The 27,282-nt window shown below is 39.9% G+C and overlaps 1 protein-coding gene and 1 long non-coding RNA gene across 3 annotated transcripts in view; one reads left to right on the top strand and one right to left on the bottom strand.

Annotated features, from left to right (window-relative positions):
• The window catches only part of cacna1ab (calcium channel, voltage-dependent, P/Q type, alpha 1A subunit, b), a 177,069-nt gene that overhangs the window by 41,648 nt on the left and 108,139 nt on the right, over positions 1-27,282 (bottom strand). Inside the window, exons 21-39 of one of the 2 annotated variants that reach the window (XM_044114792.1) lie at positions 26,534-26,684; positions 23,987-24,594; positions 22,796-23,127; positions 21,303-21,435; positions 21,008-21,137; positions 19,743-19,802; positions 19,104-19,210; positions 18,179-18,181; positions 11,864-11,875; positions 9,340-9,439; positions 7,120-7,280; positions 6,706-6,843; positions 5,733-5,934; positions 5,482-5,646; positions 5,262-5,372; positions 4,628-4,711; positions 3,645-3,650; positions 769-885; positions 626-691 (exon numbers count right to left, since the gene is read on the bottom strand). In XM_044114792.1, coding sequence (XP_043970727.1) covers positions 626-691; positions 769-885; positions 3,645-3,650; positions 4,628-4,711; positions 5,262-5,372; positions 5,482-5,646; positions 5,733-5,934; positions 6,706-6,843; positions 7,120-7,280; positions 9,340-9,439; positions 11,864-11,875; positions 18,179-18,181; positions 19,104-19,210; positions 19,743-19,802; positions 21,008-21,137; positions 21,303-21,435; positions 22,796-23,127; positions 23,987-24,594; positions 26,534-26,684 — 2,686 coding nt within the window. The remainder of the gene's footprint in view (positions 1-625; positions 692-768; positions 886-3,644; positions 3,651-4,627; positions 4,712-5,261; positions 5,373-5,481; positions 5,647-5,732; positions 5,935-6,705; positions 6,844-7,119; positions 7,281-9,339; positions 9,440-11,863; positions 11,876-18,178; positions 18,182-19,103; positions 19,211-19,742; positions 19,803-21,007; positions 21,138-21,302; positions 21,436-22,795; positions 23,128-23,986; positions 24,595-26,533; positions 26,685-27,282) is intronic. The other variant, XM_044114791.1, reaches the window with a different exon arrangement.
• LOC122829893 lies at positions 422-18,477 on the top strand. The gene is made up of 3 exons (XR_006370453.1): positions 422-517; positions 12,520-12,522; positions 18,468-18,477. It is a non-coding gene; the product is annotated as an uncharacterized LOC122829893 (long non-coding RNA).

Raw genomic sequence — 27,282 nt, 5'->3', positions numbered from 1 at the left:
GGTTGGTTCGCCCTCACCATTTTGTCTGTCTGGATCTGGAAGTCCCACAGGATCTTAGCTCGGTCATTCTCCACTACCTTCGGGGGTGTTTCCCACTTTGATCTTGGGGGTTCCAGTCCATATTCTGCACAGATGTTTCTGTACACTATGCCTGCCACTTGGTTGTGTCGTTCCATGTATTCTTTCCCTGCCAGTATCTTGCACCCTGCTGTTATGTGTTGGACTGTCTCAGGGCCTCCTTGCACATGGGTCTTGTCTGGTGTCTTATATAAATATATATATATATATATATATATATATATATATATATATATATATATATATATATATATATATATATATAGCCACCTCAGTTCTTGAGGATATTTCTGTACAAAACTGACTGTTTTGTTTCAGAAAAGGGCATCACCCTTGCACAGGCAGCTGGGATACCCGATACAAAAACTGAACACATAGTCATGGGACATTCACTGAGTTTCACCATGACAGCGTTGAGACAACAAACACTTTCCAAAGTGTTTAATATATATATATATATATATATATATATATATATATATATATATATATATATATATATATATATATATATATAGAGATTTATATATCTGTCAGCAGAACTTACCTGCATGCCAATGATGGCGTAGATGAAGAAGAGCATGGCTATGAGCAGACACACATACGGCAGAGCCTACCACAGCAGGAATGAGATATCTGTTAGTTTCATCTCTCATATTTTCTACTCGTTTTTTTTTTATTCTTAAATACCTTGAAGGACTGGACAAACGTCCACAGTAAGATCCGGATCGTTTCTCCCTGTCTCAGGAGCTTAATGAGGCGAGCCGCCCTGAAGAGCCTCAGGAAGCTCAAGTTGATTAAATTGTCCTGCGGCACAAACATGGCATGTTGTCAGCGTCACAAAGTGACAGTATCGTCACAAACATCCGCTATGATAATGAAGGAACTTAACAACAACAAAAATAAAAAGACGAAATAAACAGTGGCGGAAAGAGAAGATCAAAGAGGAGAAATCAAAAACCAATAAAACTAATCTAACCTTCAAACATACTGGTACTGAGATAAAAGTGAAAATGATAGACAGAGAGGGGGGGGAAAACAAAAAATAAATAAATAAATAAATAATTAAAAAGTGGGAAAGAAAAGAAGGTGATTTCTAATTTAAAGAATTTTATGGTCATCATCCAATCTTATACAGCATTTTTTTTATAATCAAATGCACTGATCGCTGATGCAAGCAGGCTACATACAGACTGGAGAACTTTGCCTGTCAACCACATGCATATACACACACCCCTGGTGAAGTGTACACACACACACACACACGCACACACGCACACGCAATCACACACACAGGGTAAATGTATACTTTTTAAAGTAAAGACCTGGAGTTTGGGTTCCCTGTAACACCAATTATGTCGCTTCAAATTCTGTTTGGAAAATTTTTTTATGCTCTAAACATATTTATACTTTTGTGATAATTATTTTTGCTTATTTATTATACAGAAACAGATTTAAGAAGAGAAACACTAGCCAGGTGAAAAGAGCCCACTTGATTTCTGATCCAGACAATGTAAAACCTTTTACACATCAGAAAATTCACCATGCTTCTGTGTGGAAGTGGTCACTGAGTGAAGAAGACTCTGTTAGCTATTTCAGCATCATTCTGCTTATTCAAAATGTTGCTAAGAGGAATTACGCTGTTAACACTAAATGTTTTTTATGTCGGCTTTACCAGCAACAACAAAATGCTACATGCTAGCAGATAGCAAGAAGCTAAATGCAGAACAGAAACATTTCTCTTTACCAATGAATCAGTTTCTAATTTAAGATGGAAAATGCCACATTAGGAAATATTTGCACTTTTGGAAATCTCACAGCTACTTTACAACACAGATATGCTATCAGGAATGCTAACTGTACACTGTGCTGATCCTGCTAGTTGTCCTAGCATTGTGCTAATAGGTTAATATAAAGATGCCACAAGAGGTTCATTACAAACTTCCAGGTCGGCTTTTTCGCATTTTGGTGGTTGACAGACAAGGCTGTGAAACCAGCATGAGAGGGGAGAAGAAGGAGGGGAAGATGGAGGGATTAGCATGCAACCTGAGCGTAAGCATGACATGGCATGGCAGCATACTTCTTGATAGTTGGTCCACATGCAGACCAGAGAGGGTCAGCAAGACTGAGCCCATTGGGAGCTTTAAAACATGCGCCAGCAGCTGCACTCAAAGCTTATTTACTCTACAGGATGAGCATTGCCTGGCAGGGTTTGTCAGCTGAGGTCATACTTAATAAATTAGAATATGCGTTCTGATGAGGCTCACTGGTCAGATTAAAACTGCATGAAGGTCAACCTGTTATTCAACATACTTTTCTTTAAGGCTACATTTCTGTATGAAGAAATTGGATTTTTTTTATTGCTCTACATGCTTTGTTTGCGATAACTGTAAGCGGAAATTTCATAATTAAAGGAAATAAGGTCTTTTGAACATCCATCTAATTAAATGATGTGTTTCACTTAGTGAGACTTACATAAATAAAATATTTTAAAAAACCCATTAACTATACGTATTTGCCAAAATGATGTGAAATTTAGCGTAGCTTCAACCACTAGATAGCAGCAAAAATATTTTCAATACAATCCTGGGGATGTATATAAAATGCATCAGCAGGCTAGTGACACAGCCAGCGATAAGGTTCCTGAAATAAACTGACTTTTAGATAATATTCTAATTTATCGAATGACTGTACAAATGCTGTTGAGGTCCCCCAGCATACTGAAAATCTTTCACTCAAATTTAAAACAACATAAAAAAGGTTTTAATCACTTAATTAAACCAATTAGGCCACACTCTCTTTTTTGAGTGCATCTTTTTTAAGGCACCTTAGGAACCTTTTCCAGCATTTCCACCATTTTGCTGGGGCCAATTTCCCCTGGGTGCAAGTTGGCACCAAAAAAGGCCCTTAGTACTTTTGATATTACACTGTTACTAGAGCCGTGTGCCTCGGCTCCAGGGTTCACAAATTTGGGGGATAAAGGTTCAGGGTAGCATTGTGCTATCATCTTTTAGCATTTTTCTGCACGGTAGACATAAAATATTTTAATTATTTAAGAAACTAATTTATTGCCAGTTAAACATAGTATGTATTTAGTCATGGTTGAAAAATATATATCTGAGTTACAAAAAAGTAACTGATAAAGTAATAAAGAAAATGTCACCACTGTACATTCACAGGATTAGCTATTTTAAGAATGGTACTCTGGCTCTCGTTCGGCCCCCACTGTAGTAATTTTTCAGATGCTGAAACCTTCAAACTACAGCTTGAATTTCCTGTAATGCATTTTGGCCATATTGGGCTAAAAGTTTCTCAGATTCTAATGTGATATAATTTACCGCGGACACAGTTGTTTTCCCCCCATAAAGTCTATAGTTTAAAGTTTGCATTAACAACTCGACAGTTTGAGAGTTGAGCTTAAGAGGACTTATCCAAAAAGCACATGCTGTGGGGATCAAAGGTCAGTGCATGAGAGACAGGGTGGCTGAGGGTAAGAAATTAATCGGGGAACCGCATGACCAATGACAGTGCAGCAGGAAGCTTTGAAAAATAAATTACAAACCAACCAGATTCTACATGTGCGAAGATGTAGACAGATGAATGGTGAGGAGGTTTTATTTTTTAGTTTTTTGTTGTCGTTTTTGGTTAAGTTGAGGTAAATTGTGATTGGGTTAAACAGATTTTTTTTTGTTTGTTTGTTTTGTTTCAGAAGGAGGAGGTGGTGGTTGGTTTTGGGTGGGGCCATGGTGGGCGAGGAGAGGGGGACAGAAGGGCCAAACACACACCATCACCATCATCATCACAGCACCACCACCACATGGCATGGTGCAGCATGGATGGATAACACGATGAAGGATTTCATAGTGCATTTTGATTGGATGGATTATATCAGAACAGGAAGGAGTAGAGGAGGCGAAGGGCGCCAACAGAGCAGATAGGGTTAAAGAAAGCATGTAAAGAGATAGAAGAGGAACACGGCATCATTACAGGCGCCAGTATAAAAAACGCACTGAAAAGCAACAACAGTTAGGTTTTAATAAAGCACATTCAGATTCTGTCTGATTCCACATCACAGGCTAATCAATACAGTGTAACAAGAATGATTAAAGATTGAGCAACACCTAAAAATAAAGAATACATCTAGACTAACTTTTATAGAAATTGCTAACCTGGTGGAAAATGTAAACAAATCGCTCTATGGATCTCACAGTGACATCCTGAAGACACAGCTAGCTTTTTTTTTTGCATGCTAGCATGGTAATTCCTAGATGAAAATCTGTTTGGAACTCGCCATTTTCCTTCTTTTTTTTTAACTACTGTTTTACGCACTTCACACTGTACATCCCAGAAATGAGCTAGTTTTCAGTAGCAACACATACAAAGATTTGCAAAAAAAATGAAAGTCAACATTCCGCACCTGGAACCGGCAGAAATTTTTATCTGCTTTTCTTATGTGTTATTTATTTTGTTTATTTTCTTTTAGAAACACTTTAGCTTTTATCTTCACATCCATAAGCGTGCTACTGGACAATCAAGCCACAAAACTTACCCAAAACTCTGTTACCAATATGTCAGTAATGCTCCCAATGACGGAGACAAAATCAAAAACGTTCCAGACATCTTTGAAGTAGTTCTGAAAGACAGAAAAGTGGGAAGGCGTCCACAACAACGGAACAAGTTAAATGACGCACCGCCTTTCAGGGACAGGAAAAAAACCTGCTTTTTTCAGAAATAATTATCTTCTGAAAATTATTCCAGAAGATATTGTCTTCTGAAATATCCTGCTTTACGAATGAAAAGTGGTCTGAAACACAGGAACGCATAGAGAGGCTCGCCCTAGAAATTAAATGTGCACCTGCAAACTGTTCGTTCATCTAGGCCCTAGATGAACGAACAGTTTGCAGGTGTGTGTCTGTGTGTATGCGTTTGTTTGTCATATCTTGTGGGGACCATTTTCCTGACATATACTATGTTGTGGGGATCAACTGAAGCCGGGTCCCCATAAGGAGAAACGCTGTTTTTGGGTCAAGGGTTAGATTTCGGTCTAAGGTGTGAATTGAGTTTTGGTTAGGGTTAGGATAATGGTAAGGTTTAGGCTGTAGAAATGAATGGAAGTCAATGGACAGTCCCCACAAAGATAGCCACGCAAACGTGTGTGTGTGTGTGTGTGTGATGGGACTTACCAAGGGACCAAAAGCAATGATTTTCAGGACAGATTCCATAAAGAAGAAGGCAGTGAACACAATGTTCAGGTACTTCAGCACATTATCGTAAGCTAGATTTGCTTCGTAATGCTGTCGACACACAAAAGACAAAGGAAGACAGAAAAAGAACCGAAGAGATTCATGATAACGTTTTGTGCTGCTCGAGGATAAGACCGCGTAACCTTTTCCGTTTTCATACCTTCATCATGAGGACGACCGTGTTGAGTGCAATCAGAGCCATGATGCTGTACTCGAAGGGAGGGGACACTACGAAATGCCACATCCGATACTGGAAGCTCAGTTTGTTCTTTGGCATGTGGCGAGTCAGAGGTTTGGCATTAATGGCGAAATCTATACAGGCTCTCTGAAGAAAGTAAAAAAAAAAAAACACAGAACATCAGACCAAATACGTCCGATAAAAGTAGAAAAGCTTCCCGATCGTTCCCTCACTTCGTTCTTTTCTAAGCTGTAGTCTTCCATCATCTTATCCCCTTGCTCCTGGAAGGTGATGATAATGAGAGCCACGAAGATGTTGACAAAGAAGAAAGGGAAGACAACGAAGTACACCACGTAAAAGATGGACATTTCCATCCTGTATCCCGGGCTTGGGCCCTGATCCTCATAAGTAGAGTCCACTGAGTGCTTTAACACTCTGCAAGAGGAGGAGTCAAAAAGATTAGTTAGAAAAAAAAAACCAATTACATAACAAGGTGAGAAACTGATAAAAAAAAAAAAAAACAAACACGGTATTTGCAATCGTTAGCACCCAGCAATCGAATCACGTTTTGTTTTATCCAAACATTTGTGATTTTAGCTCCTCAAGGTCAACTTTTTGGACTCCAGCCTCAAAAAACGCTTTCTTCTTTTCAAAATAAAAGCACCCTCATGTTCAGCTGGTTTTGTTTTTACTTCAGAGGCTCGATCACGGCTAAGAAGTGGACATGCATTTTGTGCGAATGGCTCCAAGGCGCTTAGCAAACTTTGCTACTCAATTCAGTTCAGTTTGATTGTGTAGCGCCAACAACAAATGTCTTCTCAAGCCACTTTATACAGAAAATAGTTTCAATTCAATCATTTATTTATACGTTACTGAGAATTTGTCAAGCTGTTCCTGCACCACAACTTAATTATTAGAATTGATCCAATGTTTATCATCAAATCATCCAATAATACATAGGTGATGCAAAATAGTGATTATTTGTCTTAAAAAGCATAACAATGTATGTATAAAAAGAATACAGCTTAATTCTTATCCAGAGACAAACAATTTACATTTTATTATTCTTGAAGGACAAAATGGAAATGGTGTCTGTGCTGCTTTTTGAACGCCATCTTGAATCCAATCAGCTTCATCATAAACAGCTCTACAGGTTTTCCATTGCTTTTTTTGTTTCCCTATGGGAAGTGTGAACTGTCCACTCACTGTGGCCACCCCTCTCCGGTGGAGACGGTGAAGAGGGTGAGCAAGGCCCAAGCCACGTTGTCGTAGTGAAAATCGTACTTCTTCCATTCCCGCTTCTCGGCTTTTACCTCGTCTTTTTCATAGACTAAATATTCGCCCCTGCAATGTTGAAAAACAACAAATATTTCGATGTTTTCAATCAAAGGGACGACCCAGAAATACCATGAAACTGCCACTAGGTGGCAGCAAATGAACACCTAAACCTTAACAGGGCGTAATTTTTACGAATCCTTCAAATGTCTATAACAGCAGAACAAATCCACTGGTTGGAAAATGACAACCAAAAGACTCAGTTCAGTGTAACCTTGCAGGACGACGAGCAGAATGAACAGAAAGGAAGGGCTCCGATGCTGGATTCGCTATTTCCTAACCCACCTGCAGTCCCGTGCAAACTCTTTGGATTCGTCTGTGCAGTAGAAGAAGCGACCCTTGAACAGCTGCACAGCCACAACGGCGAAGATGAACATGAAGAGCATGTAGACGATCAAAATGTTCAACACATTCTTCAGGGAGTTCACCACGCAGTCAAACACTGCCTGCAAGGTCACACAAGAAGAAGAAGAAGAAGTTGTTGTGACGTTACAGAGGTAGTGGTAATATTAAATATAACAATAAAAACTCTTATTCACTTGATAAAACATATGGAGGACTAATCCCGCCAAAATTGGCAACAAGTTTAGAAATAATTAAACGGCTTCAAAAAGGTGCTAAATGTTGCATTCAGAAAATATAAGATAAGAACGATGCCAACTTTTTTATTACGCTGTGTAGCAAATAAATTTTTAGCATTTAATTGTTCATTTTATTTACAATCTAATTTGTCTGTTCATTTTCTTTTTCATTTAGTTATGTTAAATTGTTCTCAATATTTTCCCCTATTTTCTGTATTTATTTAATTATTGTTATTATTATTATAAAAAATATTAAATGTGGTTTAATATGATGCACATTAAATTTTTTTGGAGTGTAGATATATAACGTAGTTCTAACATTTTTTGGGGAATAATATCCCATAACATTAAATATTTTAGCATATTTGCATATTTTCACTCATGCAAACAAAAACGACTCTGGAAAACTGAGCTGTTTTTAGAGGAAATTAATTGTTTTACTTAAAAATAAACATTGAAATCTTTTCATCAAAAAAAGTGGGGGGAAAAAAGCATTTAATGGTTAGGAAAAAGGAAGAATCCGAAATCAAATGAAATCGTTATTGGCAACATAAACTCATGATCTGTGCAACTCTAATATTTAGAGACGTATCTGAAAACCATCCACTCAGTATTCAATTCAATTCAATTCAGTTTATCTGTGCAGCTCCAATTCACAAGACATTTCTCGAGGGATTTACAAATTGTGTTCTAATTGATCCCAGTTGATTAAATTATTCAAAATGAGTTCAAAACATTTTCTATCTAAAGAAATCCAGCAGCGTTCACTCCTCCTGGACGACGACACAGTGTGTCCAGATGTAACTTTTTTCGTCCAGATATTGTTTGGTTTGATCTTTTTCCTTCTTGAATACTGTGCAGGCTGCCGCCCTCTGGTGTACAGCAGATCCATGCCTTCTCCTGCACAGAGCTCATGTCTGAGCTGGCAGTCGTCTTAGCTGTGTTTGCAAGAGCTCACTTTTTGCACAGATGCCGTAGCAGCATGAAAAGACAGCAAGGAGGGTTTTATTTCCTCCTTTGGTGTCTAACATTGGGTTGCCGTGTGGGGAAGTTACTAAAGTTGCAGATTAATCAAAACTAAATTCCCCCTCATCCTGCACGGACTAATGTAGAGTTGTGGGTTTTTTTTTATTATTATTTCTAACAGTATAAAGTAAAAACTGAAAAAATACATCCCAAGTCATGCCTGTTGACATGCAATTTTACACAATTTGTTTTCAAAATGAGTCGTTAGTAAAAGAAAAATCTTATGATTTCATGCATGTTCTTAACAGCTTTAAAAACGTAAAGGATCAGTATTATGTAAAGTTGACTTTTTTGAGCATTACATCATGTAATCTCCCATGGCAACCATTCAGCAGTGCAAAACACTTGGTTGGACCTAGCCCCGCCTACGAGGACAAAGATCATCCTTGGAGCTGCAGTTTTTGAGCTTCCCCCTCACAGAGCAGCCCCTCCTCCACTCGGCTCCTTCAGACTAGCCAGCAGCAATTAGCAAACACCTGGTGAATCTGCTGAGCTCATTGTATGAGCTACTTCTCAGCAAAAAGCTGGTAAAAACATTGTTAAAAGGTTAGTAGAGGAGCCATGTTGTTATGACTTCCTGAAGGCAGAGTTTTAGAAAGACTAAGAGTTTCTTAAAGAGACATAGCCCCAATTTCAAGGTGTTACATTACAAAGTCAAATTACATTTAAGTCCTATTTGACATATGTGGCAGTTTTAGAACAACTGAAGTCAACACAGTTACTGGACTGTGCTATAAAATCGCACTCTGTGCCTGGATATCAAATAATACTTTCCTTTTAAACAATCGATGCTGCTTTTTTGGTGCTTTTAGGACTTTTTGAACAAGACAAGAATCAAATAACTTCACATGAAAAGATTCTGAAATAAGACAAATCAGCACAGCTTTTTAAATTCTACCTTTAACTTGGGGAGACGCTTGATGGTCTTAAGGGGACGCAGCACCCTCAGCACACGCAGAGATTTGATTGTGCTGATGTCTTTGCCTTTGCTGCTCCCCCTAGTGTTTGAGGATGGAACAAAAACACCAAAACAGAAATGTTAGACAGCAGAACAGAGGGTCTTTACACAGATGAGTCACAAAGGGCTCTCACCACACCCTTTTTGCTTTTATTTAAAAGATAACACATGACACATTTAATTTGTATGGGCAGTCAATGCTGTTTATTTTACTTTTTGTTTTGTTTGGTGTTTTTTGCAGAAAAATAAACAAGTCAAACATGAAACCAGCGGGGAGAGAACACAATAGGTTTGTCTGACCTCTTGGTTTCATGGACATCAAGAAGCACCATCATCAATGTTTAATACAGTCTTCATCACCATAAATCACTCATTGCACAGCGACAGGCAACTCCCTGGCAGAGTGCCCGGCCAAACCTCTTTCTTTCTTTTTCGGTGGCACGCTGTTCGACTCTTCGAAAGAAGTGAACATTTCTGGATGTGAAAATGGGAAGTCGGCCCTTCGAATGTCGCACCACTAAGATTACTTACGCATAATCCTACGATTATCTCCACATGGACGTATGTAAACAGGTTTTTTTTTTGTCCACATAGCTTCCACTGACTTTTTTTTTTTTTCCTCCAGAATTTCAGAAATCACACATACCAATGCGCCTCTGTGGAAAAAAGGGTAAAATAAAGGTCTGGAAATGGAGGCTATGCGAGAATATTTGGACCGGTGATGTTGCTCACAGAACGCAAAACCTTATCCCACAAAGAAAAGCAAATAAACGAGTCGTAAAAAGGAGCAGAAATAAATTATTAAAAGTTAAGCCGACAACGTTAACGCTTCGCGGAATAGCCAATTTCCTGGAAGGGGGTAAAAAAAAAATGGTATTAAGGTAATAAACAGAACACTTAATATTTACAGTAAGTGAATGGGTCATTCTGAAGAAAAAAAAAAAAAGTAGAGGCATGTGGACACCTGCCAAGTCTGGGCTTCAAGACGGGCGATCTATCAAGGCTCCCTCTTAAACTATGAACTCCGTTCCTGCGACAGAAAATTAACGACAGCTCAATTTAGCGCTGATTGATTGAGTCGGAGTCTTGGCAGCTTGTAAGTGTCGCCGTGTGGGTGTTTGTGTCTCCGCCAACGAGCGACTCGGACGACAATCAATAGACGTTGATCATTTAAATCTGAGCAGCATGGAGGTCACTCTATGGAAGCAGCTTTAGCGTGTTAGCGTAAAGCCCCAGAAGGTCAAAGGTGTCAAACGCTCCCTCACATTCCTATGTGTATACACTACGACACTGACTGTAGAAATTATATATATAGATCTGGAAAAAATTAAGAGACCACTGCAAAATGCTCAGTTCTCTGATTTTACTCTTTATAAGTAAATGTTTGAGTAAAATGAACTTTGACATCATGTCTCTGAAATGCCAAGGAAATAATGCAAAGACAACAAGTTCATATTCGTTTAGAAACAACAACACTGACGTTTTAACTCAGGAAGAGTTCAGAAATCAATATTTGGTTGAAAAATCATGAGGCTTTCAATGGGGTCCAGTGAAGTGGGCTCTTTATTTTTTCCACAGCTCTATGTATATATATATATATATAGATCTTAGCATAAATGGATTTGATATTTTAATTATTTAAAGTAATGTTTGGGGAAAAAAATAAAAATAAAGAAATAAATAAAAATAGTTCTTGAGAGCCAAATTAAACTTGGAGTCTCTTAAGTTTGGGTTTGTCAAACCAAACATCTGTATGCTAACTAGCTAAAAATGATACTGAGCTGCATAAAGTGCTCTAAAATGATGATCAAATTGTTTACGAAACCTGTTAAGCTTTTCATGCCCTGGACATTTAGTCAATTTGCTCATGAATGCATCATTATTCCATCCAAACACAGAAAATGGACAGATCACATCACGTGTCTGCCAAACTATAAGCTCAAATTCAAACCAACACTTTGGGTTTTCCGTCCTAAACGTTTTGTACCAATGTTCTTAAAACAGTTGAGTAGAAGTATATGCTTGTTTGAAGTTAGATCTTTCTCGTAATTTATTCTGCTATTACAGATATTCATTAATTCTGTAATATGTGTGGCTAGATATGTAAGGAACCAAGTGTACACATATATTTCTTCCATGACATTCTCAATTGAGCATTTTCTAAATAAAATCTGACATTTCTTAGAATTTTTCCAGGTGTCTCCAAAGATAAATTTATTTATTTTTTTAAATTACAAACGTGTAAAAAAAAAAAAAAAAAAAAAAAAGAAGGAAAAAAAACCCCAAAATAAACACGTGGAAGTGTTTTGAGTGTGTGTTTCACGGTGACAACAGAAGGTAGCGAGTGGCAGCGAAGCGGCGAGAATGAGCACAAAATGGTCAGAAGAACAAAGAAAGAAAGAGATAGTAGCCAACGTGATCGGGTTGCTGTGCAGAGCGGGAGAGGACAGAGGAGGAACTTTACCGGGTGCTGCTCCTGTCGGGGTTTCACCGAAGGTGGTGACAGCGAAAGTCAGGGTGACAGGGCGACAGAGAGGAAGACAGAGGAACAAGGAGGACACAGAGAGAGAGAGGAAAAACACACACACACACACACACACACACACACGGAGAGACACACACACACAGAAACACACATTGAAAGAGAAACCGACACAAGACAACAGAGAGAGAGAGAGAAAGAGGGGGGTTTGGTAGAAACAGGAAAAGATACATCTATATGAGAGACAGACAAAGAAGGAAAGACAGCAAGATGGCTGCCTGATTACAAATATACCTCAGCCACCCTTAAATGGAGGCTACATTTTTTTCCCATGATCCCCCTCAGACTGCAGGATGTAACTTCCTGTCCCCCTTGTAGCTATGCTGAGTTTTATATAACTTGTTTGTCTGAATGATCATATGTAGGAGGCCCATGATATTAACCTGTGAAAAGCTTTCTATCAGCTGATGAAGTCGGCTTGATGAGATCAGAAGATTGTTGAACAGCATCAGTCAATAGTCACTGCTTTATATTTCCTACAGGGTCCATCTCAATAAATTAGAACATCACCAAAAAGTGAGTATGCGCCCAACATTTCTGCATTAACATCGTTTGTATTTGGTTTTATGTAATATTAGCCTGTTTAAAAACCAGCCCAGGGTCTGAACATTCAGCTATTGAGAAACCATTACTTCCTGTATCCGTGGACTCTGTTGAGGTTTTATGTTTCGCCCAATTGCTAACATGTGGCCGTGACGTAATGCACCAATAAGGCTAACTTACAATTGTCTGTTCTGTAAACAACCATCCTCCATTGCAAAGACAGAGGTGCCGAGCCGAACGAGGCGGCTGCTGACGTTAATTTGATATCTGAAGGCGTGGTCGATACGGACTGAACGACTTTGTTGACTTCGTCTGCAGCCACTGCTGAAACTGCAGACAGACCACAATTCCAAAACGGCACAGAAAATAAATCGACGTCATCGTTCACAACTTCTCCTTCTGTTCGCCGATTGGCTTGTTTGAAATTCTATCGGAGGAATCCAAGTGAACCGGAGAAATCCCAGCTGGAGCGCTGACGAGAGATGAGAATTGAGTGGAACTGCAAAGGCCAGGCCAACGTCATAACAGAATTTATTAGAATCTGAACTTTTCCATTAGCTATAAACCACACCATTAAACATTTTCTGAAAAGATAGGTCACTTAGTTTTCTATGACATTCTAATTTATTGAGAGAATATTGTTTTTTATTTGCTGAAAAGACCAAAGTATGCTGCTTAGCGGTAAGCAATGGCAGCATATTTAGCTAAACATGGGAAAGCTGAAATACCTAAACTGATGTTTTCCAAATACTAAAATCAACATCACCAGATTGTCTGTCACATGAAACAAACAAACAAACAAAAAAACATCCATACTTTGTTGCTTTACTGGTATCATAAACTGTATATATACATTCTTGTTTCAATGTTTGTTTTAAGCTGAGGTAACACTCCCAACTTAACTTAAACTATGGCAACATAACTCTTGGAAAAATGCAATTTGTTCTATCGGGATTGCTTAAACCTGATGCACTTTCCAGCATCCACAAACACAACAAAAGACAAATTTAATCTAAATCCTTCCTTTCTGTGGACATCTTCTGCTTTAGCGCCACTGCAACTGCCGGTGAAGGACTAGCTTTGTAATTGGAAGTGAAATCTCAATCGGTGCATCCTTTCACTGACTCCTATCTAATCAGGCCATAATGATCAACTAGGTCGGACCCTCAGCACAAATTGTCCTCGTTGTAAATGCAGCACCCAGAGGAATTCGCATCGAAGTTCCTTAGCATGCACAACATCTGCACAGAAAAAGAGGATCGCTTTTTAAACTTTTACAAGGAGATCCTTTCCAGGTTTGCTTGACCTCAGTGCAACACACACTCATCAGTCATGAGAGGACACTCAAGAAACCAGGATGTATGTGTGTGTGCCATCCCACACAGACATGCTTTTAACAGCACAAAATGGCATTCTCACAGAGGACCGTCGCCACATGCACGGTGAAGTCACACGGCTTCGAAACATTCAGCGTTTGTTTGGAGAATGCCGAAAGCAGTACAGTTGTGTTTATAACACGCACACAGATATGAAGCTATTGTACCATTTCCATGCCAACAAAAGGTCATCTGTACAATGCTTCGTCGAGCTATCTGGTTCCATAAAAACATCATGCTTCAGAGCGAAACTGCAGGTGTTTGTGCGCTGCTGGAGCAGCGCTGTGTTTAGGTGTAGCACCGCCAAAGCAGATGATGGGAGGCAAGAAGAGGCGAAGGTGGGAGGGAAGCTGCGATGCCTTAGCATCCTTGGAGGGAGCCACTACAGTGTGAGGGCATAAAGGGCAGGAAGAGGACGCCAAGTAAGAGGGTGAGAGGAGGAGGGGAGGAAAGCAACAGATAACGGAAAGGAGGAGACGTTGATTTGTCAACAGGAAGTCATGCGGTGCAGGGTGGAGAAGTGGAGTGATTTTCAGATTGCAATAACAAACCTATCAGCCAGGGGACAGTGTAGATTAGTAAGTCATAAATTTTTTTGTTTTTATTTTAAGGAAGTTTGAATGATCGAAGCAGAGCTGTTTAAAAACTACAGAAAGCAACATCTGAGCAGTAGGTCTGTTCGGAAGATAACTAATGAATCAACATATTGTTTTTTTACTCCCAGAGAAATTATTGGACATAATTATAACCTTAGACTTCCATACAACTTAGAAAATTTTATATTATTTAGAAAATATAGTTATGTTTCCCAATAATAAAACTTCCGTTTATCTGTTGCTAATCATATTATTAGTCACAAAAATGCAATTACTCCAAAGCGAACATGAAAAGAAACTATTTCTCTTGAGGTTTTTTCAAAGAATGAGTTTTAAGATAAAAGACTAAGAAGGCATTAACAGCTGGATTTTCAAAAGTTTGACTTCTTCTTCTTTATTGCTAAATTATTTTTGAAGATTTTCTTCTCAAGAAAAAATAAAAAAATCGAAGTAGGTTCAGCATGAAGATAAATGAAACCCACTGCAGCAGGAGAATAATAAACTTCATCTGTCAAGTGTCTTTGAGTCTCTCCTGCAGGTATTTTATTTTATTTTATTTTATTTTTTTACAACTTTTAACATTGATATAAACTCTTTTGACAGTTTGCATCAGTCAAGACTCTCAAGACACATTTAACTTGAGCTCGACTCTCTGCACTGAACCGTCTTCTGCATCGCAGGCTCACGTTCATGCAGTCACTACATGCGTTTGAGGAGGATGAACAAACAGGCTCCCACACCTGGCTCCTTCACTACACTACTACTTTCATTAACAGGCATCTATTAAACATCAAGTGCTGTTGAAGAGTTTTAAACCATCTTTCGTTTCCTCACAATTTGCTTCCAAGGACCTAAAAGAGCTTGTAGCCTTTTGAAATTGCTCTTAAACAAAACTTCTTTGGGTTTTCTTAAGGTCTTTTGAAGATTTTCGTTGGACTTTTTGCTTGTTTGCTTCTGCTTTTGTTATAGAGAAATATACGTTTTGAAATATAAAATAAAGGAGATGGGGAAAAAAAAAAGTATCAGGCTCCGACGGTTGCTAAAATTACGTCTTTTCTTTAAGAGATAAGAAAACAAAATCCAACGCAGACGCAGCAGAGGATGTGGTGAGAGATCCATCCATGATGGATCTGACTGCGTAGAACAAACAGACTGTTGTTCTCAGGAACTACAACATGAATTAACAATTTAAACTTTCAAATATTAAAGGTTTTGTCGTCAGTGATTCTCTGGCTACTGCTACGTACAGCTGAAAGATTATTTCCAAACGACTGCATTCAGCCAATAATGAAGCAGCAATCAGAGTTACTCATTTGGCCTTTTGGAGCAATACGTTGCCCACTCCCAGCTTGTGTTAAGAGTTGAAATTTAAAATAGTTTCTTGGCTATCGTTTCTCTCATAATGTAGACACAACAACTGGTTTAACTCTTGAGTTGATGAAGTGTTTTATGCTTGAAGGGTTTTTGGCCCAAAACAAAAGGAGCACAAATAAAACATGGAACATTGTCAGATAGTCGGCTGAAAATGAGTAAAAATGTGCTTTGAAAAGTCCAAAGAAAAACTTTGAAAACCTTTGAAGGATCTGAATAAATGTTATTGAGGAGAACTGTAAAGTTCTGTAAGGGTGCGCTCACAAGAACCCTGTTCAGTCCGCTTAAATCAAACTCTAGTTTGTTTGCGTGGAAAGTCCAGTTAGTTTGGGGAGGTACAAAATCGAATTCTGATGCGGACCAAAAAGGCAACCTGAAAACCTGCGCCTCTGTTTGGTTGAAGTAAACTTTGGCGTGGTTCGAATGCTCGTGTGACTGACAAGTTGGACGGGAGACCGCTCCAAAAGGAGGAAGCGGACTTTAGTGCAGGGCATTCTGGGTAAATACAACCAAAACAAATGCTTGAGTCTAATGCTAGTCGGAGAAACGGCTCATGGCTCTTCCTAAAACTGCTAAAATCCATCTCCACTCCATTTTCGCTTACAGTTCGTGTCGCCTTTGGAGGTTTTTGTGTTACTTCCTAGTGATTTTTTCGTGCAACATCACTACAAGCAAGGGGGGGTGAACAGGTTCTTCAAATGGTTTGGATGGTTCGACGCAGAGCAGTGTGGAAAAGAACCGCACCAGCTGAAGATGTAGAAAATGCTGCAACCTTGATCCCGGATCGAACCGAATCTACTGAAGCCGCCCTAAGAAAGCCTGGCTTCTTTGAAGCAAAATGTGAAACGAAAGAAAATGGTGATAAGACTTTCTCACAGCACTGCAGTTATTTCACAAATCTATGGCGTTTCAGTAAAACAAATCGTTCCACCCGCCACACCCTACCCCAGCATGCTTCTCTTTTCCCCTCCCTCCGGGCTGCACTTTTCCAGGCCGTGCAAAGGAAAGAGAGTTAAATACCTGTGCCTCCAGGTTCGTTAAAGTCACACTTGGGTATCTCTGTGTGTGTGTGTGTGCGTGTGTGTGTGCTGGTAAAGAAAAGGAAGGGTAAGAGGGCGAGTTGATGTCCTGCTCCCAGCTTTCCTCTGTGTGACGCATGGATAGCCTGGGCACTTAAAGGGTTAAAGGTGTCTGGGATGCCCTCACCCCCACAGACGGAGCAACTGAGACCTCCAGCAAGGAGAATGCAGAGGGATGAGGAGGTGGTGGTGTGGTTAGGATAGACGTGACGTTGGCTTTAATGGTTCTCTGTCAGCTGGTTGCTGAGATAAATGTTCGATGGGGTTTGAAACAAGGAGGATTGTAAAAAAAGAGAGAATCGGATAAGGATGAAAGATGTGGTCCAAGGGAATTATGGGACATGGGATCTGCTCCTAACATACAGCAGGAGCGTCTACCCTGACCTAAACCTTTAATGAACACGATCTTAACTTGATTCTTCACCTTGGGGACTATTAGACATGAACTCTCTCTTTGACCGACGGATTTATTCACGTCTATCAATCAATAGAAAAACACAGGATTTAAAAATTCGCTACCAATTCCAATCTTCTACTGATGTGTCCAATCTAGATCTCACCACACTTTCAGAAAATGGCTTGTTAACCACAGAGCATTATGAAATAGTTTTCATATACAGAAATGTATCTGTGCCTGAGGCAAATGAGAGAACGGACTTTGAACCGTTGGAAACATTTGCATGTGTAAGTACACACATGGTATACTGTCAGATTATTTCTTTACTGCACAATTCTTTCTACAAAATGAATAGATAACTTTTTCTCTGTAATCAAATTAGCTTTGATTAATTTAAATTTTTTTTTTTAAAGAAGATAAATGAAACACGATTCTTACAAAAGTGTGCGTAAAACCAAAAGTGGTTAGTCAAATTTTGAGCGTGACGTACGAAGCTTAATTTCCACTTCAAGTCAAATAAAACATAAGTTGCACAACTGAAATACTTTTACAGACAGATTGCTTTCTTGAATAAATCCGACAATGTAAACCAAACGCAACTCACTGGGATTTTGTCAAAGCCATCAAGTTATTAGTTTTAAGCCCAAAAATCATGTTGAAGAGGACGACACTTTATTGAGGATGGAAAAATCAGCACGCAGTTCAACTCCACGGTATTCGACTTGCTGTATGTTAGCAATGAGGCTGGCGGGAGGGGAGGGAGGTGTGTGATCAGTAAGGAATGAGGCTGTGGAGGGTCTAAGAGGTGTAGAACAAGGGACTGTAGGACCAGAACTAGATATTTAGATGCAAGAAAAGAGGAAGGGAGGACTCACGGCCTGGTTGGAGGAAATATCAGGTCGGCATGATTTGAAAAATAGGGGAAAATAAGGGAACAGGAGCAAGGAATATGGGGAGCAATACTGTTGAAAAGGAACAACTGGTGAGTGATAGTTTATAAAACAGTGGCGGGACAGATGGAGGGTTAGGTTTTCCATGTGTTGGGATGAAAAGGAGGAAGTTAGCGATGGTGCCACTACACTCCAGAAACGTATTTGTGTGTCAGCAGTGGGAATATTTGTCTGATGACGTTTGTGGAAGTGAAAACTTCCTTTGAAACGTCAGGAAAGCTCCTTAGAGCCCCAAAAACAAATCTCAAGAAAAAGCAAACTTCAAGAAGCCAATTTCCTGTTTCGGAGTGTAGAAATGGGATGCGACACTCAGATGAGAAGTATCATGGCCACGTTTTAGTTAAAGGTGAGACGGGGTGTCATCAGATGAAACTGGGAATGATGCATAGAAAGACCACTTGATTGAAATATGCAATGGTGACCAATGAGGAAACTGAGATGGAGACTGGACAGGAATTACGTTACGCAATGAAGAAGAAGAAGAAGAAGAAGAAGTGACCGCAGTCAAAGAAGGTGGTTTCATCGAGGACAGAGATGAATAGAGCAGACAATACCCGAAGAAGAGAACAAAGAAAGAGAGAAAAAGAATTAAAATAACACAGAATCAACAGTGAGAGGAAGAAAGAAAAGGTGGATAGCAAAGAGGAAGAGGATGAAGATTTCTTAAACATATCAGGTAGAGACAATAGCAGAGAGAGAGAGAGAAGAGAGATCAGGATTGTCTGGGTAACTGAGCGTACAAGGCTGTGTAGCCCGGGCCTTTCTGTGGATGGTAAAATGCATGTGTGTGTGTGTGTGTGGTGAAGGTGATCAAGAGGAGAGTGAAGGGGTGGTGAAGTGGGGCACTTACGTGAAGGCAAAGGCCACCAGAGCACCACTAACCACTATAAAGTCCAGTATGTTCCACAAGTCACGAAAGTAAGACCCTTGGTGGAGAAACAAGCCGAGAACGACCATCTGGAAGAAACGGAGAGTGTTCAGAACGACACAAACACAGACAAGCACATGATGGGGTTCCCACACATTCCTCGCTTTATCACGCCTGGATGTAAAAGAGATGCTGAAAAAACTCCTCTGGTGGTTGGAGTGGACTGATTTTCAGTTTGATCGGCCCTGATGAGAAATATTTTAACTAAGAATGAACAATTAAAAAAAAATAGAAACCATGCTTAAATTTGGAAAGAAATATTCAATTCTTGTTTGAGGATTTAAAAACATAAAATAAAATGAATCTCCAAATGTTTTAGAACAAGTATTGAGAGTAAAACCTGCAAACACAAATGTTTTCTCCATACTCATCACAACATGGGAAAGAGTGAAAGAAAACTCCATACACTCTTTTAAAACACAGTGTAGGAACCCTTTCATGTAGATTTCAGATACAAACTTACACACACACACTTCACTCCACATTTAAAAGTTAAAATATATATGCATATACTTATTACAGACATAGAACACCCACAATCTCTCAGTGATACTTTGTTACCTTGATCAACATTTCAAATGTGAAGACCCCTGTGAAAACGTAGTCAAAATAACGCAGCACCTGCAGAGCAACACAAGACCACGAGACACAATTATCAAATTTGAAAAAAAGGGAAAAGGGAAAAGGAAGGATTAGATCAAAAACGATGATGAGTCTAATCCTACAGATCATGTCAATGAAAACTGTTGATCAAGAATTTGTTGTTCCTTCTATCAGTTTTTTTTTTTCACAGCAGCTGCGCACCTAGCTTAAAAAAAAATGTATATATATATACACAAGTGTAACCTACAACATCGATTTAACTTTTCTTTTTATTATTTTAACCAAACATACGATACAACAGCAGTCGTCTATAAGCTCAACACCGAGAAGTTTCCATCCTGAGCAGTTTGAGGAGGTGCTAGTTAGCTTTAACTGGTTAGTTTCCATTTTCTGCACCACAAATCTGGACCAAACGTCCAGAAAACAGCTGGAACACTGAGTTCCTTTACATCGGGGCTAAAACCACGCCTGGTTAGAGTTGCTTTGGAACCATAATAAATGGAACATTGACCAACATATTTGATGATTTTGATGATGGGACTCGACAAAGTGTAATGTTTGTCACTGGTTCCTCAATTGGTGACTGACTGCATGTTGTTTTTATGATGTTTTGTTTTTGTTTTTTGTTTTGATGAAGGGCACTTTGAACTGCCTAGTTGCTGAAATGTGCTATATTAAAACTACCAAATATTTTGATATGTTAAAAATTCAGGATGTAGCAACAAAATTGTTCTTCTGCTTTATGAACTTAGCACTTAAGTTTAAACACTGTAAAATTTACCAACCCGTATTTAAGTTGGTTTATGGAAGACTACAGTGATAATTAGCTATTGGCTATTTAAATTTCTTTCTAATCTGCATAACTAACCTTGTGCACCTAATTGCAACAAAGAGAGGATACTGTTGAAGGACGAAGTGAGTAAAAAAAAAGAAAGAACCTAAATATGTTTCCAATTACTGATTCTCTATTTTAATCTCATAATTGTTTAGGCAAGGAAAGTTTTACATTTACATTGGGGTGTTTGACATTTCACTATTTTTGCACCAGCCTCCAATACCACTAGCAAAACGCTGCTTTGCTAGATTCAGCAAGAAAGGCTGACATCTTGTAAGTCAGAAAATAAATGTTGGGACTTTGGAAGACTTTTTATGTTTGGTGTTTTATCGACAAAACGAACACACTGGAAGGAGATAAGGAAAGCGCTAACGCATGCATGCCTCACGTTGTTTCGTGGCGAGTCGGGCTTGACAGGGTCCTCTGCTGCAAGGGCGATGCTGCTCATCGCAATGACGGACAGGATGCTGAACTCAAAATACTTCAGAGTCAGGATGTAGTGGCAGCACTTTCGAAACCTGACGCAAACACAGAAATGCGCGCACGTGTTGGCACAAAACAGTCTGCGAAACACTTTCCTATTTAAAAAAAAACAAAACAACACATCTATGCCAAAAGGGCATTTCAACGCTGCATAGCACAATGTTGCGATTTTGACTCAAATTTAGCAGAAAGCTACTCACGGATTGGTGGTAGACATTATGAAGCAGGAACTATAAGGAGGCATGCGCTTAGCGTTGTCTTCGTCTTCACCCTCGTCCTCCTCCTCCTTCTTCTCCTCGCTCTTCTTCTGGTCAGTGTTGGCGTTCTTGTTCACTGAGCACAGAGACGAAAGTAAGCAGAGGGGGTAAATAAGTGACAGGTTGACAGAAGGGGGTCGGACTCTCATAATGGATGCAACACCAGGAACAGAAGTACATGAGGGTGAACAACAGTGTTGACCAAACTGGACTGGTGAATTGTCTGAAATTTGAGTTGCCTGTATAACCATGAGTACCTGTTACCTGTAAGGTTTGTTCAGATTCTTTGAGTTGCAGTGGGTTGGTAGGAAATGGACCAAAAAACCAAAAAAACAAACAACCTTGTAGCAATGGAAGACCCAATAGCTGGTCATTGATGACCAGCTATTGAAAACAAATCTGATCTAATGAAAGTCCTCAAAAGCACATTTATAAAGTAAAAGAAAAAAATTACTTTTAATGACTGAAAGCATGTCTTGGTAACACAGTCCTTATTTTCCAGTTACCATGTCCCCCAAAATCCTCGAAATATAACAAACAACTTAAATTAGTAATGTTATTGTTAAATTGCAACAAGCAGCACTATAGTAATAACATTTTACTAAATGTCATAAATAGGTTTTTGCACTTTGGGGTGTGACACTAAATTTAGATTACGAGACAGAAGAATTCATAATACTGAATTCACAAATGCCTTAAATGTCATGGACCCATGACTAACGTGTAAGAGATCTGAGGGCGACAGCTCAGAGGCAAAACAGGAAAGTTAGAAAATCTTTTGTGAAATCTAAGAATTTCCCCTTTTTTGGGGGCGGGGGGTTTATCTTAAACAAAGTTTTCACAAATTACATAAGAATCACAGATTTTAAAGAATCTGTTATTCTTTAAAATCACCCAAAAAAAAAAAAAAAAAAAATTCACAGATTTAAAATCTTTTTTGTTTGTTTTGTATTTTTTGTGCAAAAATGCACTAAAGAATCTGTGATAAATGTAGAATATTTCACTCTAGGTTTTTTATAGCATTTTTAGTGTTTTTATATTTTATTTTATTTTATGGGGCTTGTTCTTTAACGAAAATAGTCCTATAAGAAGATCCAATGCACATGCCGACATTTTGGTTGCTATCGGCTAACTGCTAACTCTCTCACAACACTTCCAAATGATTTGTACACAAGTCGTCGTTATTTTCTTCTGATTATGCAAAATGCAGCCAGAAAAGCAAGTTAAAAGCAGTAGCGGCCTCTTCAAGGATTTTGTAATAGAGTTTTGTGCGACAGTCCAACAAAAAGACTTTTTCTAGCCAACTCTATCAATGCCATTCTGCAATTCAAGAACCACTTCCCTCCTTACTTCACAATAAGAGTCTTAAACATAAAAACAACAGGGTTTCAAGCTTAAAATACATTTTTATTTTCAACTGCACCCATGACGATTACCTTGCAAGATTGCGTTGGTGGAGGGATACGGGTACACGGGGGGCATGTCTATCGATGTGTAGTCGGGCTTTGCCATGCTGGTCAAGATCAGGCTGTCCATGCTGTGAAGCAGGGTGTGGGTGTCGGCGTCATGGCAGTTCAGCAGGTTGTTGAGGTGGTCCGGATGGTCTGGGTGATCGGGTGGGAGATCATAAGGGTGCTCTTGGGCGCTGGCCAGCTTGCTGTTGTTGCGGAAGTTGTCGAGGTCCTCATTGTACTGCTGTATGGGCCGTGTAGTTGAGAGGCTGGGGCAGGTGCTGGGATGTTCCCTGACATGGGCAAAGGAAAAGGCGCTGCACAGAAAGACGTGCGAATAGAGCAGAAATGAAAAGAAAATAGAATCATTAAAGGTAACCTATTAGTCATTGTTGAACAGGTTAAGATAGGTCAATGGGCTATACAAATACTCCTTTTTTTGCAGAACAAAATGTAATGAGTGTCCATCATTCTTGGATGACGTTTGCATTCACTCGTGAAAATGGCTGCAAACAGATGCACAATTATACAACCATACATGCTTGAAAAGCAGAAGTGGATCCTCCTGCACAACCAACAAGAATGCAGCAAGTGGCTGGTAAGTCAACAACAAAACACTTGTGTTCCACTGTACAGCTCATACAGCAGTAAAAGCAGCTGCTCAAATGTGCCGGAGCATGTTGGGTTGCTAGGAGACAGGCCAGGTTTTTGAAATGCCATTAACTGCTTATCAAAAACTGTTGTGGTGTAGTTTTCCTTTTTTAGATCTGGGGCTGCTTTTAGAGGCATTTAAGACCCAAACGGAAGAACAAAAATATGCAAAAAGTGAATTTTGAATAACAGGTTCTTTTTGAAGAGAAAAGATAAAGGTAATATTTTGTCATCATTTTTGAAGTATTTTTAAAGAGTTTTAATATAACTATAGTGGTCCTTTGCCAGTCCTCAATGACCAGCGTCTTGAATGTGTTTCAGGGAATGCCATGAGGTTCGGCAGAAGTAAGTAACCAATTAATAGATTCAGGTGTTTTGAACCAGGACAACTTTAACAACCTGCAAGACACCGGGCATAAGCATTGAATCTGACACGTCTCTCACTTTGACAAAATCAAATTATATTGCCAATTACGTTGTACCTCCAGACTCCTGCATGAAAAATAGATCCTTCCTTTTCCTTACTTTCTGCCACGATGTCCTCTGCATCGTTCCTGGTTGCAGTGCCGATGTCGTCTTGCCTTCTGTCCACCCTCTTCCTCGCTTTTCTCTCCGTCTCCTTCTGTTGCCCTGCACTGATGTCTTCTGCCCTCATCCCCCTCCCTGGCTGCCCTGCGGTGCTGCCTGCACCTCCTCGCCTCACCGTTGCCGTCTGCACCTTCGCCGTGACGGGGAGAAACGCTGCGAGCCTCCCGGCACTCTCTGTTCCTGTGCCGATGGCCCCGGCGACTCTGGTGGCTGTGCTTCTCTTCATCCCCGTGGCGCTCCACGTTTCCTTCGACGTTACCCAGAGACGTGCAGCTGAAACCATGCCCCATGTTGGTTTCCATCAGCTGGCTTGCGTCCACGCCGTCTGGGTTGGTGGATTTCTGGTGGTGATGGCGGTGGTAGTGGCAGTGGTGAGCAGCGCGGCGCCGGTGGTCAACATCCTGCCGACGATACTGCTGATCTAGCGGCGGCTCGCCGGGTGGGGTCTTGTTGGTGTTGTTGTTGCGATTGTCCTGCGGGTTTACCACCAATGGTCTGTCCAGGTGCGTTTTCACATCGCCACGTGCTTTCCGTGGGAATGACACCTGGGGGGGAGGGGTTAAAGAGTAGGGAGGTTTTTGAAACATACATGAGGCTAAAAGCATTTCTAGTTTTGAAAAACACATTTCAGATGTTTGAGTCAGCGGTGGAAATTAAATAAAACTGAACAAGTCATGCGACTGATGGCAATGACAACAATATCAAATCAATGAACAACAAGCAAGTCATCTTACAACTACTACTAGTACAACTGAGATGTATTGCATGAGATATCAATTGACCTTTGAGATCTAGTGCAATAGCACTGGGTCGCAGATGATATCTGAGCTGATCCAACACATGATTAAAGATTGGGCGAATGGTCTGATCGTAGACAGATTTTAACTTGTTGAAGAGTCACAATAACACACTCTACTGTTAACCCCAACTAACCATCAGAGGAACCTTGAAGTCACACCTTGTGACGGCCAACAACACCGTGAGTACGACCAGTGTTGCTCTCTTCATCAGTAGCAGCATCGGTCCTCTCCCGGCGCTGCCACCACAGATGTAGAGCATACCCTCCAAATGCTCTGTCTCTGCTCTTGTGTGAATGATGGCCTTTAAATTTATATCTATGGACCTGAAGTATAGCGGACGAAGGTCGTTGAGACGCGGTGAAGGATGGCAAAGGGTTTTACAAAGACAGAGATACGTGTAGCTAGATTTGATAGGATTTTGTAATGCCTTTGTGCATTCTGTCACGGGTCACCAGAATCACCACATCATCCTCCTAGGTTAACTGAATGTCAAACAGCCTCATGCAAACCCAGAATGGAACAGATTTTAAGCTACAGTAAGTGATAAAGGTATCTAATGAGTCTGCAAGACAACCATTGGGATTGACAACCGTAACTTGCTGTTTTTGACTGACTGTTGAATATTCAGCCTGCATCACTTCAGCTTGACTAACGATGCCACCATTTGTGCCATCTGGTGTCCATGTCAAGTCCTTGGAAACTGATTGTTGTTAATTGGTCTGCCATTGTGGAAAATTACATCCAGCTCAAATCATTCTCTCAGGTATTTAACTTCCTTTGTCATTAATTGTGCATTAAGAAAATTCTTACTCAAACAATCAGTGTGTAACCTCTTGGTTTATCTACTGGTCAGCTTATTGGACTAATGTGTTGTTGGCAGAGACAACACAAGACAATACAGTGTGCTTTCAATAATTTTTAAGGGTTTGAAAAGTTTGTTAAAATGACCATAACATCCTTTACACTAGGCCTTTAAAAACTGCATAACAAGTCTAGAATATTCTGAGGGTACGGAAAGTATTCAGACCCCTTTCAATTTTTCACTCTTTGCTTCATTGAAGCCGTTTGCTAAAATAAAAAAAAGTTCATCAACTTCCCATCTTGACAGAAAAAAACAGAGATGTAGAATTTTTTTGTAAATTTGTTAAAGAAAATAAAGAAAAAGGAAAAGCTGAAATATCAGAAATGTAAGAGTGAAAATTTTAAGAGGGTCTGAATATTTTCTGTACCGACTATACAGTAGAGATGCACACTTCAGCACACAGAGCAGCGTTTTTATATTCCACACAAACCGTTTAAATTTAAACCGTCATGTTTGCATACAGTTTGCTGAGCCACGTCCAGCTGACCGTCTGGCCTCGGATTCATTTCTGACCCGCTCCAGTTCCGAGTAGCCAGCTGCGTTTGAGTGCGGCTCTCGGGCTTCCTCAGCGTGGCCCACTTTAATAACGCAGCTTCAAGTCGTCCCATATAGCAGCGCCATGGCAGCGATTTTTCACAAGCTTAAAGGGATATTACACCCTGGAATTAAAACATCTGTGGAGCCAGCATGACCCAGAATGAATGGTGGCTAAAAACCAGGTCAGAACCAAACATTCCCAGATAAGTTGATAAAATAAACTCAAAATTTAACTTTAAAACAACAGAAGTTGCATCTGGTAGGGGGAGACGGGGGGGTACTTACCTCCTCTCCTTCTTCCACCTTCCAGTCATCCTGTTCCAGTTCATTGTAGAGAACCTCACGACTCGTCATCAGGTTCTGCCGCCGAATCTCGCTGGTTCTCTGTTCCCACACAGACTTATTGGGCTTGGTGTGGTTCTTCTGCTGCTCCTTCCTGTTGTCAGAGATTGGGATGAACAAAATTAAAAAAAAATAAATAAATGTTCCGGGGGGAATTTAGGAGGAAAACAAAAGTCACAAGAAATTTGAGACAGAAGACATCCAGAGGGGATGGTAAATCTGAATTAGAAGATGAGTGTTGTAATGGATAAGTGTGTGAAGCGCAGTAAGGTTGAACAGGATGTGCTCACATGCTGCACAGAACCTGCGTAATAAATGGCTGGAAATGTACTGGAACTGTCGAGAGGTTTGGAGAATCACAGTAGAAATATGCGAAAGGTACTGTAGAAAATGTGACCTTAATTCTCAATATGAAACTAATTTCCCAAAGTAAAAACGTGTTAATCTTTCCACGGGAGCAGATTGTGAATGTTTAAGTAGCAAGCTGCTTGAAATCTTGCAGTCAAAGCCTGGGCTAACTAAGTACAGGGCCTGAAGAGTCTCCAATGTGACTTTGAAGGAGGCGGCAGGTTTGTTTGAGCTCCGTTTTGATGTCAGCGTTTCTCTTCTGCAGGGAACAGAGTTTAGGCTGTCCGCCTCTCGCTTTTCTGTACGCCACAAAGCCCTGAATCTGTTCTTTTCACTCCGCGAAC

Source organism: Gambusia affinis, linkage group LG04 (genome assembly GCF_019740435.1).
Source record: "Gambusia affinis linkage group LG04, SWU_Gaff_1.0, whole genome shotgun sequence".
In the NCBI taxonomy this organism is placed as follows: Eukaryota; Metazoa; Chordata; class Actinopteri; order Cyprinodontiformes; family Poeciliidae; genus Gambusia; species Gambusia affinis.
The sequence above is the reverse complement of the archived record's forward strand: the minus strand, read 5'-3'. Positions and strand labels throughout refer to the sequence as shown.